The 12,183-nt window shown below is 42.9% G+C and overlaps 1 protein-coding gene across 1 annotated transcript in view; it reads right to left on the bottom strand.

Moving 5' to 3' along the window:
* Window positions 1-552: 552 nt before the first annotated feature.
* slc5a8l (solute carrier family 5 member 8, like) overlaps window positions 553-12,183 on the bottom strand; it is a 73,545-nt gene continuing 61,914 nt past the window's right edge. The window contains exons 12-15 of the mRNA XM_072251943.1: window positions 10,372-10,571; window positions 9,208-9,311; window positions 7,694-7,788; window positions 553-1,478 (exon numbers count right to left, since the gene is read on the bottom strand). Of these exons, the coding sequence (XP_072108044.1) occupies window positions 1,353-1,478; window positions 7,694-7,788; window positions 9,208-9,311; window positions 10,372-10,571 (525 nt within the window). The 3' untranslated portion in view covers window positions 553-1,352. The remainder of the gene's footprint in view (window positions 1,479-7,693; window positions 7,789-9,207; window positions 9,312-10,371; window positions 10,572-12,183) is intronic.

The following is a 12,183-nucleotide window of genomic DNA, read 5'->3' as shown; positions in this document are numbered from 1 at the left end:
TTTACTTTGAACTTTGAAAATCTTGCTGTCGTGAGCTAGCTAAAGCTGAAGGGATAGACTATCACTCAAATGGGCAGCCAATAATATACTTTGGGAGTTTCAACAATTAATGCTAGGGGCATCATCTAACACAATTTTCCCCAGATCAGTTGTTAAGATAGCCCAGCTAAAAGCACATATTCCACCTGGTGCTTGTTAAGTATATAGCACTGGTAGTCAACTCCAACTATGTATAAAACTGGGTTTACTGTATAACTAAACCAACAGTCAGCATTGTCAGTTTCTACTAACTGTGGCCACTTAAAGGTTCCGGGAGATCTTACAATTACTTTTTTCTCTTGAAAAGCAGAAAGACAAGTTTTTAAAAGCTTTTCAATGTTTTTGTTAATTTACCATAAGATTGACGCAAGTGTAGTTAGTAACTGTTCTGCACATATTTTAGTAATCATTTTCAGTAATCTCTTCAGGTAATTTGTCAAATCGATTAAAATGCATATTTCGGTAATAAATTCATTTTATCATACTAACCAAACTGAAACATCTTCACTCAAATTGATCAAAGAATATATTTATTTTTAAAAATTACACTTTAATATTTTGCTTGATTATCTCTTCATGGTGGATTTTAAATTGTAGTGATATATAAATTTGTGCAAAACCGCATTTCTGGAAACTAGGTGAAGTGTGAACAGTTCTGTGCCTGGTTTGCGCTGTTTACTATAATGCCTATGCACTGTTATATTTTGAAGGGCAATAGAATCTAATCTTGAATATATTTACTAAATATTACTTTAATAATAGTTTTAATTCGACATCTCAGTGTATGAACTAAAAAACTTAAGGTGTGTCCTGTCAAACCATATTAACCAGAGGTTAGGTTCCAGTGATGTGTCATCCATTACTGGGGGAGTAATTGGCCTTTAGGTGCCAACACTGATGTCTGAATGAGTGCAACCATTGGTTGGGTTCACCTTCACACAATGCAGTGAAGTGGTTGAAAATGGAAGTGTGAAATTGAGTGCAAATAGTAGCTGTGAATGTGCTTAAAGTTGACAACCAATGTTAATTCACCTCCAATATTTCACTCCCTGGCATCTGAGTGGTTAAAGTTAAATGCCATGTGATTCTTCAGAGTTGATTCTGCTGAGATAGTTTCAGTGAACTGCAGTGGGAAACTCCACCACAGTCATATTTCAGGACGTGGGAGTATGTGAGAAGAGGGACAGTGGGAAACACCTCTATAACCCAATCTGATAGACGTGTCACTCAACACACTTGTGAGAGGAAATAAAGTTCCCAACACCTGGAAACTTAGTGTGATATTCTTGTGTTGAGGATGATATATATGTTATCTACAAATATGTTGTGGATGGGATGGGAGCCTGTTTCTCTGGACAGTTGACCTCTTGATGATTGAAGGTGGGATTTTCCTGGCCCTTCTCTTCTGCCTTCTTTGTCTTCATTTTAATGTCTTTATCCTGTGGGATTGGAAAGAGAAAGGTTTGTAGGAGCAAAGGTCGCAGATGAACACCGAGCTAATACAGGTAGGCTGGATAATTGAAAGCATTTTAGAAGTACCATTACCATTACTCATATATTTGGAGATAAATCACCAGGAAATTTTTGATGTTCTTCTCCTAACAACCTCTTCAACAAAATCTAAGTTCAAATGCTATGCCTGGAACGTCTGTTGATCATCCCCTGTAGTTAGGCAGCTGACTGAGATTTCAATGAAGTTTTCCAATGGCAATTGCAATCATGGGAAGTTCTGCAGTATCACAGCTTGCCTGCAGGTGGCAGTGCAACACCAGCAAACCATCACTGTGGTCAAAGAACACGAAAGGAGCCCAAAGGCATTTTCAAATGTGAAAACAACACACAGAATGCTGGAGAAACTCAGCAGGCCAGGCAGCATCTATGGAAACAAGTACAGTCAACATTTCAGGCTGAGACCCTTCAACAGGACCCTCCTGATGAAGAGTCTCTGCCTGAAATGTGGATTGTTTGGAACCGCTGGTTCAGAGTTATATCAAGCAAAGACAGCAAGTGGGCATCTTGGTCTATTTGGTTTGGAGGGCCAGTTTCCATGCTGCATTACTCTGTGGTGAGAGAAATGGACATATAAATATTGACGTGTCTCCAGGACTGGGAAGTGGATCTCTGCCCAGAATGAGCGACACAGTGGTATAGCAGTTAGTGTAATGCTATGGCAACAGCACTGGCAATCTGGGTTCAATTCCACTGCTGTAAGAAGCTTGCATGTTCTTGCTGTGACTGGATGGACTTCCTCCAGGTGCTCTACTTTCCAAAGATATAACCATATAACCATATAACAATTACAGCACGGAAACAGGCCATCTCGGCCCTTCCAGTCCGTGCCGAACTCTTACTCTCACCTAGTCCCGCCGACCTGCACTCAGCCCATAACCCTCCATTCCTTTCCTGTCCATATATCTATCCAATTTAACTTTAAACGACAACATCGAACCTGCCTCAACCACTTCTGCTGGAAGCTCGTTCCACACAGCTACCACTCTCTGAGTAAAGAAGTTCCTCCTCATGTTACCCCTAAACTTTTGCCCTTTAACTCTCAACTCATGTCCTCTTGTTTGAATCTCCCCCATTCTCAATGGAAAAAGCCTATCCACGTCAATTCTATCCATCTTCCCATAATTTTAAACACCTCTATCAAGTCTCCCCTCAACCTTCTACGCTCCAAAGAATAAAGACCTAACTTGTTCAACCTTTCTCTGTAACTTAGGAGATGAAACCCAGGCAACATTTTAATAAACCTCCTCTGTACTCTCTCAATTGTATTGACATCTTTCCTTTAATTTGGTGACCAAAACTGTACACAATACTCCAAATTTGGCCTTACCAATGCCTTATACAATTTCAACATTGCATCCCAACTCCTATACTCAATGCTCTGATTAATAAAGGCCAGCATACTGAAAGCTTTCTTCACCACCCTGTCCACATGAGATTCCACCTTCAGGGAACTATGCACCATTACTCCTAGATCCCTCTGTTCTACAGCATTCTTCAATGCCCTACCATTTACCATGTATGTCCTATTTTGATTAGAGCTACCAAAATGTAGCACCTCACATTTTTCAGCATTAAACTCCATCTGCCATCTTTCAGCCTACTCTTCTAACTGGCCTAAATCTCTCTGCAAGTTTTGAAAACCTACTTCATTATCCACAACACCACCTATCATAGTATCATCTGCATACTTACTAATCCCATTTACCACCCCATCATCCAGAACATTAATATATATATGACAAACAACATTGGACCCAGTACGGATCCCTGAGGCACACCGCTACACACCGTCCTCCAATATGACACACAGTTATTCACCACTACTCTCTGGCGTCTCCCATCTAGCCACTGCTGAATCCATTTTATTTCTTCGATATTAATGCCTAATGATTAAACCTTCCGTGTGGAACCTTGTCAAAGGCCTTGCTGAAGTCCATATAGACAACATCTGCTGCTTTACCCTCGTCAACTTTCTTAGTAACCTCATCAAAAAATTCACGAAGTTTTTTCAAACATGACCTTCCACGCACAAATCCCTGCTGACTGTTCCTAATCAGACCCTGTCTATCCAGAAAATTATACATACCAGTTCTAAGAATACTTTCCATCAGTTTACCCAGCACTGACGTCAAACTCACAGGCCGATAACACTTTTTAAACAATGGAATCACATAAGCAATACGCTAATCCTCCGGCACCATCCCCTTTTTTAATGACATTTGAGATATTTCTGTCAGAACCCCTGTTATTTCCACACTAACCTTCCTCAAGGTTCTAGGGAATATTTTGTCCAGACTCGGAGACTTATCCACTTTCATATTCCTTGAAAGCGCCAGTACTTCCTCTTCTTTAATTGTCATACTTTCCATAACTACCCTTCTTGTTTCCTTTACCTTACATAATTCAATATCCTTCTCCTTAGTGAATACTGAATAAAAGAAATCGTTCAAAACCTCCCCCATCTCTTTTGGTTCCACACATAGCCGTCCACTCTGATTCTCTAAGGGACCAATTTTATCCCTCACTATCCTTTTGCTATTAATATAACCGTAGAAACCCTTTGGATTTATTTTCACCTTACTTGCCAAAGCAGCCTCGTATCTTCTTTTAGCTTTTCTAATTTCTTTCTTAAGATTCTTCTTAAATTCTTTATATTCCTCGAGCACCTCATTAACTCCAAGCTGCCTATATTTATTGAAGATATCTCTCTTTTTCTGAACCAAGTTTCCAATATCCCTTGAAAGCCATGGCTCTCTCAAACTTTTAACCTTTCCTTTCAACCTAACAGGAACATAAAGATCCTGTACCCTCAAAATTTCACCTTTAAATGACCTCCATTTCTCTATTACATCCTTCCCATAAAACAAATTGTCCCAATCCACTCCTTCTAAATCATTTCGCATCTCCTCAAAGTTAGCCTTTCTCCAATCAAAAATCTCAACACTGGGTCCGGTCCTATTCTTCTCCATAATTATATTGAAACTAATGGTATTATGATCACTGGACCCAAAGTGCTCCCCAACACATACCTCTGTCACCTGCCCTATCTCATTCCCTAACAGGAGATCCAACACTGCCCCTTCTCTAGTTGGTACCTCTACGTATTGCTGCAAAAAACTATCTTGCACACATTTGACAAACTCCAAACCATCCAGCCCTTTTACAGAATGGGCTTCTCAGTCTATGTGTGGAAAATTAAAATCTCCCACAATCACAACCTTGTTCTTACTACAGATATCTGCTATCTCCTTACAAATTTGCTCCTCCAGTTCATGGTCCCCATTAACTGGTCTATAATACACCCCTATAAGCATCACAACACATTTCCTATTCCTCAGTTCCACCCAAATAGCCTCCCTAGATGAGTCCTCTAATCTATCCTGCCAGAGCACCGCTGTTATATTTTCTCTGACAAGCAATGCAACACCTCCCCCTCTTGCCCCTCCTATTCTATCACACCTGAAGCAATGAAATCCTGGAATATTTAGTTGCCAATCACACCCCTCCTGCAACCACGTTTCACTAATAGCTACAACATCATATTTCCAGGTATCAATCCATGCTCTAAGCTCATCCACCTTTCTTACAATGCTCCTAGCATTAAAATAGATGCACTAAAGAAACTCTCCACCTCCTACTCTCTGTTTATCCTTAATGGAGCAAACAACTTTGTTATCTTTTTCTTCCTTGTCCCTTCTTTGGTCTGAGTGCTCCTGATCTCTGTCCCCTGCCTATCCTCTCTCACACACTGTCTACCTGCTTTCTCTATTTGTGAACTAACCTCCTCTCTCCTAGTCTCTTTAATTTGATTCCCTCCCCCCAACCATTCTAGTTTAAAGTCACCTCAGTAGCCCTCGCAAATCTCCGCGCTAGGATATTGATCCCCCTAGGATTCAACTGTAACCCGTCCTTTTTGTGCAGGACACGCCTGCGCCAAAAGAGGTCCCAATGATCCAAAAACTTGAATCCCTGCCCCCTGCTCCAATCCCTCAGCCACGCATTTATTCTCCACCTCATCGCATTCCTACTCTCACTGTCGCGTGGCACAGGCAGTAATCCCGAGATTACTACCTTTGCAGTCCTTTTTCTCAACTCCCTTCCTGATTCCCTATCTTCTTCTTTCAGGACCTCTCCCCTTTTCCTACCTATGTCATTGGTACCTATATGTACCACGACCTCCGGCTCCTCTCCCTCCCACTTCAGGATATCTTGGACACGATCAGAACCACCCTGGACCCTGGCACCAGGGAGGCAAACTACCATCCGGGTCTCCGGACTGCGTCCACAGGATCGCCTACCTGACCCCCTAAGTATCGAGTCCCCTATTACTACTGCCCTCTTCTTCCTTTCCCTACCCTTCTTAGCTGCAGGGCTGGACTCTGTGCCGGAGGCACGGCCACTGTCGCTTCCCTCAGGTAACCACTTGTCTGCCTCCCTTTGCCCCGGTGTGACCACCTGCCTGCAACTTCTCTCTATCAGCTCTTCACTCTCCCTGATAAGACGAAGGTCATAGAGCTGCAGCTCCAGTTTCCTAACGCGGTCTCTTAGGAGCTGCATCTTGACGCACCTGGCGCAGATGTGGACGTCCGGGTGGCTGGGAGACTCCACGACCTCCCACATCCGGCACTGAGAACAACAAGCTGCCCTCACACTCATACTTCCCCCTCTCCTCAAATAAGAGCAAAAAATGAATATGAAACCTTCCTTGCCTTGCCCGTTTCCACCGAAACCCATTGAGCCGAAGCCCTTAAGCCTTCACTCTGCTCCCGGCTCACTCCACAGCCTGCAAACTACACTGCCTGCTGTATAAGGCTGTGTTCTTTTTAAATCTTGCGCTCTTCACTCCCCGATATCACACGCCTGCGCAGTCCCGCCTCTCTGAGCGCCGATGAAAAAAACCGAAAAATTCAAAAAAGGTTTCCTCTGCACTCCCGCTCCAATTCTCAGACTTCCTTCTCCGAATTAAAGATGTGATTTTGTCACATGGGTGACTTTGGGCCCAAAGGACCTGTTACCATGCTGTATCTCAAAATAAATTTCCCAATGGAAGACACAGATCTGGCTTTTTTTGAGAAGGAATACACCTGTGATGGAGATGCAAGAGACTGCAGGTGCTGGAACCTGACGCAAGAGGGGGTTTCAACCTGAAATGCTGACTGTCCATTTCTTTCCTCAGATACCGCCTGACCCTTTGAGTTACTCCAGGTTTGTGTTTGTTGCTACCACTGGCAATATCACATTCCATTTTGCCTCTGAAATTCAGTTCCATTAATTTGAGTAAAAGTTTGTTTTAGCAGCAAAGAGCATTTAGCTTAGAACGTGCACACACTGCCAACTCTGTGAGAACACCAGTCTCAGAGGTCAACTTGGAGGAACACGATCCAGAAAGGAGTGTTAAGTTCCAGCTGATACAAGGTGTTGTAATTCTAGTTAGTTCTAACTCTGCATGCCTGCTTGAGGAAATTGAAAAATAATTAGCTTCATCCCACAAAAACACCTGTCAGACAGACTCCCTCACGTTTATGAGGTAGGTTAAAACCAGGGCTGAGAACACAAACATCATCAGGAAGAGCTGAAAGTGGGAAATGTAATAAGGAAAATAAATAGGCCAACTGGTAAATACCACCAGAGGATGGAAAGGAATGAAAGGAATTGTACCTAATGCATGTTACACCAGCACTGGTGGATGAAGTAATGACAATCGTGTTGTAAGGGACGCAATCTAATAGACATTACAGAATGATTACAAAGGAAAGTGTGACTGTAATTTGAAAGAATTTTACATTAAAAATCAGAAGTGTATGTGGTTCAACCTGGAAGCAATGATTTCAACCTGAACAAAACAAATTGGAGAGTAGCAATGGAGCAGGAACTGGCTTGTGCATGTTCTTCCTACTTGGCCAACATCCATGTCAGTCTGTGGCAACATGAGTTAGTTATCGTATCCTGTTCCCATGAGTCTCAATGTCACTCAAGGTGCCCTCCACTCCCATCCTTCCCTTCCCTCCCTACGTTAACAATACGTTGGAGGCAATTAGAGATGCGGTTAAGTCAGTCTTTGACGCAAGACAATATACAGCATAGCCTTCAACTCCCCATAAAAATAGATAGTGCAGTTCAAGCCCAAGTCCTCATTGAGTACCTCTGGGTGATCGGCTGCATCAGTCCAGCAGAAACAGCACACCAGATCCTTCTTTGTGATCAGAAGCTTCGTATCCACATCTCCCTTGCCTTTTCCTGTGAGAATCAGTCAACAAGATTCAGAGGGACTCACTGGGAGAAACACATTCAGTCCCTAAAGCTCACGGTGAACAGAGAACAGAGCCGTAAGTAATTGTTCCCCATAAAAAACACTTTGCCATAGAAAGGTGCAGATTTGGGAAGGTTTCTGAAGCAAGGCTTTATTTTTTTCAAACCTATAAAGGAGTTTTATCTTAATGGAAAGAACTTCATACAGATAATTTGTGCTTCACTTCTGTTATGGCAGTATGGCTTTAAATGGTACAGTGATGGAAAACATTAATTTTAATAAAATTGGTGTCTTATTGAGCCAATATTGAAAGAAAACCAACTTTATTAAAACAATTTAACAATAGCCAGTCTGCTTCAACATGAGTGAATTAAAATAAACTTGCATTCTTCCATACAGAGTGACAATTCTGTCTCTGCTTGGCTTCATTAACAATGCCTTGGAATCAAAATAATCACATCTTTGCAGTACCAAATTAGCATGCAACCATCTATCTAGCTTCTTGTAGACCAATTAGTTGATCCCATTCACCCGCTTTCCTGTGTAACAGATGTTGATTTCTTTTCCTGTTTGTACTTTTCAGTCTTGATTGATTGTTTCACCAATAGGCAGTGTGCTCCAGATCATAAACAGGCAAAAACTTTCCCATGCACCCGCCCCTCCTGTGATTTTTACTGATTCTTTAAAGTTCCCAACTCCTTGCTCCTTCCACTAATGGGAATAGTTTCCCTCTTCTTACCCTGCCTAAACCAGGCCCTTTTTTGTACACTTCTGTCAAATCCCCTCTAAATCTGCCTCCACCCCTCAGGGAAATAACCTCAGTCTGTTTCACCTTTGGAGCTGAAATCCTTCAACCATACATTTACTGCCCCTTGTCCAGGACGTAGAAAATATGGAGCATCAAAGTTATCCCGGCTGTGAAGAAACATGATGGCAAATGCAGGTCTTACACTCATTCCTGTCAGGACAGTGATGAGAAGTTATGCCAAGTGTGAATCTCCAGCACATTTCCTCACAAGTCTGGTGCAACTGCACACAATTCCAAAACAAATCAGCTCGGGTGACTATGAAACCCTATCTTGTTTCCATAAGCGGGGGTCATGTTTGGAGTGCACAGCCTGTTTCTCTGCTGATGGGTAACTGGCACAAAGTAGGACACACGGGTGCCATTCAGACCCAATGGATCGTGCCTCATTCCAAGATCATTCCTCCGAGGATGGGCATCTAGTTCAAAGGATGGAATTCCAAGCTTATTCATATTCAAACATGTGTCCAAAAAACAGATTTCTCTGTCAGCACGAGGCTCCTGGCTAGCACCACATTATTTCTTTTAACACATTCGGAGAGAGATTAAAGTTTTGCTATTCTGCCACAGGTGAGGAGTTGCTAGTGTGGAATATACAAACCTGTCAGCAAGCTGATGATGAGCCCAAGAATCAAGACAATCATGGTTGCTATTGGGCTCAAGTAGAGGTAGGAGATTGAATACCACGTGTTTGCAATTTCTGGCCTGAAATCAAAGAAATGAGTTGGATTTAACTACGACAAAGATTGCATTGGTTAATGTGGTTACAAATATAAGTAAGAAAGGGAAATACGGGAAGTAATTTTCCAAAATCTTCTCCCTACAATCCGAACATTGGTTCAAATCCAAGTCAAGCTGGTGGGTGTTTGGAAACACAATACAGTGCAGGATCTTGACCTGATATGTCCACAGTCTTGCCTCTACAGGTGCTGCTCAAACTGCTGGCAGCTTATTTTATTTATTAATTAGTCTTTCTCAGCCTAATATAAAATGTGTTGGTGCAATTTCACACCAAGGCACTGCTGTGACTGAACAAGCAGCTCTGGAGCTAATAATTCAGGCACATTAGCCTCCGGGAAGATGGAAGTGATAGAAGACTGTAATTGGAAAACAGCTTGTACTGGGCCAGTGCATTAGTGTATGGTTAACTAAGCAGGATCAACCCTGGTCTTGAATCTGAAACCTTGGGTTGGTCTGTGTGTAGGACATAAAACCAGATTGTACATGGTCTAGCATCTGAAAGCAACACGTTCTGCCACCAGCCTATGTGTAGGATGTTAAACCAGCAGGTACTGGTGTCCATCCATGATCCAGGATCTGAAACTATGCACTGCGATGTGAACCAGTAGGCACTGGTTCACATCCAAGGTCTGGCATCTAAAACCAGCAGATCTCAAAACAGCCTTGGCCAATTTGGGGAGGGGGGGTCTACTGCTGGGGGTGAAAGACAGGTGGAGTTGATACTCACAATGGAACAAGTTACTTTGGTATTGGTACTGGCTACCCACACCATCTGTAACTGTGTTAGTGAGAGGCAGCAATGCTCTCAGTGCTAGGGTCTTGAAATGCACAGGAAAGTGGGGTAATTCCCATATCCAAAACACTTCTGCCTGGTAATTTCAGTGAAAGCAGGCTAACCTGTATCAACAGGGAAGTTAACCAGAGGGAAAATAGAATACAATTTTAACAGGAAGTCAAACTACATCACTTCTGAAACCCGAGTCACATGAGCTCCTGGCTTTGATCTATCCAAGTCCGACATTACCTGAAGTTCAGCTCTGGTTCATGAGTTGTCCCCCAGCTGCTCTCATTCATAGGTGGTGCAGGTGTGGTGATGTTGAACAGGCAACCCTCAACGCTGAGGGGCAGGGGTCGCGTTTTCTCAGGCAGTGGCGGGTAGACCTGTCCACCAATTCCAACCCATAATGTCAATGCGAGGCTGACAACCAGGCCAGATATTGCGCCCTGTTATAAAATGCAACATTAACAATTTCCATTTATATATCTCCTTTAATCATGTCAACGTCCTTCCCAGGGGAAACAGGGGAGCTGTGTTTGCGGCAGGTTACCAAAGAGATAGGTTTTAAAGGATATCTTAAAAAGAAGAAATGAAAGTAGAGAGAGCAAATTCTGGAAACTGAGGCCTTGACATCTGAAGCCATGAAAAGCAGAGGCTTTACGCAGTTCTCCAGATCTGGGATTTACTGCAAGTATACATTTATTATCCATCGCTAATTGCCCTTGAGACGTTGATGATGAGATGCCTTCTTGAACCATTGTTCTCCTGATGAAGAAACTTCAATAGTCCAGAGAAGCAATGAGTTTAGTCAAAAAGAAAAAGGAAAAGTACGTAAAGCTTTGGATGTTTGGATCAAACGAAACTCATGGGGAGCCAGAAAAGAACTAAAGAAGGGAATTTGGAAAGCCAGGAGAGGCCATGACAAGTCCTTGGCAAATAGGATTCAGGTGAATCCTAAGGCATTCTGTTCATACATCAAGAGTAAGAGGATGACTCAGGAGAAGGTGGGATCGCTCAAGGATAAAGGAGGGTTGCTGGGCCAGAAGGGCCTACTCTGTGCTGTATGCCCCTAAGTAAATAAATAGACACAACTCTAGTTAGGCCGCACCTGGAGAATTGCATACAGTTCCTGTCGCCCCACTACGGGAGGAATATTGAAGCTTTGGAGAGGATGCAGAGGAGGTTTACCAGGATGCTGTCTGGATTAGAGAGCATGTGCTATAATGAGAGGTCGGACAAACTTGGGTTGTTTTCTCTGGAGCGCCGGAGACAGAGGGGAGATCTGATAGAGTTTTATAAGATTAAGAGGGGCGTAGATGGAGTAGACAGACAGTACCTTTTTCCCAGGGTTGAAATGTCTAATACCAGAGGGCTTGCATTTAAGCCGAGAGTGGGTAAATTCAAAGGTGATGTGAGAGGCAAGTTTTTATACAGAGAGTGGTGGGTGCTTGGAATACAATACCTGGGGTAGTGACAAAGTGTTCTAGAAGTGTTCTAGCACTTAGAAAGGCCCATTAAATATTGGCGTTCCACAGGCCTACCTATTATTTTGTTGAGGCACACTGCTAGAAATGTTTGCTTTCCTTTGTTAGCAGGGCCAGGCAGTGGAAGCTCCAGATATTGATCAGAAGGATGTGAGGAACCAGGTACTGAGGGAATATCTATTGGTACTTTTGGCTGACATGCAGGTGCTGGGCACAGAGGACAGATTTGGACTGAAGGTTTTGGTGGGAATTTATATACTGGCCATCACTGCTTTCTAGCCATGGTCACAGATAAGATCCACACTTTGAGAGAATGGTTTCCCTTGTGTCCATAGCCATATCATGCTGCACTGCAGGCCCTCATTATGATACGTGTACCATCACTGGTTCTGTATGACTTAGAAAGTTTCCCTGCTTGCTGGCTCTGTCTGCTACTCAGCACCAAAGCAGAAAGTACGGGAACTCTGTTCTCCTTGAATAGAGGGCTCCTGTAACCTCACTTGAGCCAAGCATTGTGATAGCAACAGCCTGGCTCTATGAGGCATTACAATTCTGTGAGCTATTACATTGATTG

This window comes from Mobula birostris, chromosome 3 (genome assembly GCF_030028105.1).
Source record: "Mobula birostris isolate sMobBir1 chromosome 3, sMobBir1.hap1, whole genome shotgun sequence".
In the NCBI taxonomy this organism is placed as follows: domain Eukaryota; kingdom Metazoa; phylum Chordata; class Chondrichthyes; order Myliobatiformes; family Myliobatidae; genus Mobula; species Mobula birostris.
The sequence above is the reverse complement of the archived record's forward strand: the minus strand, read 5'-3'. Positions and strand labels throughout refer to the sequence as shown.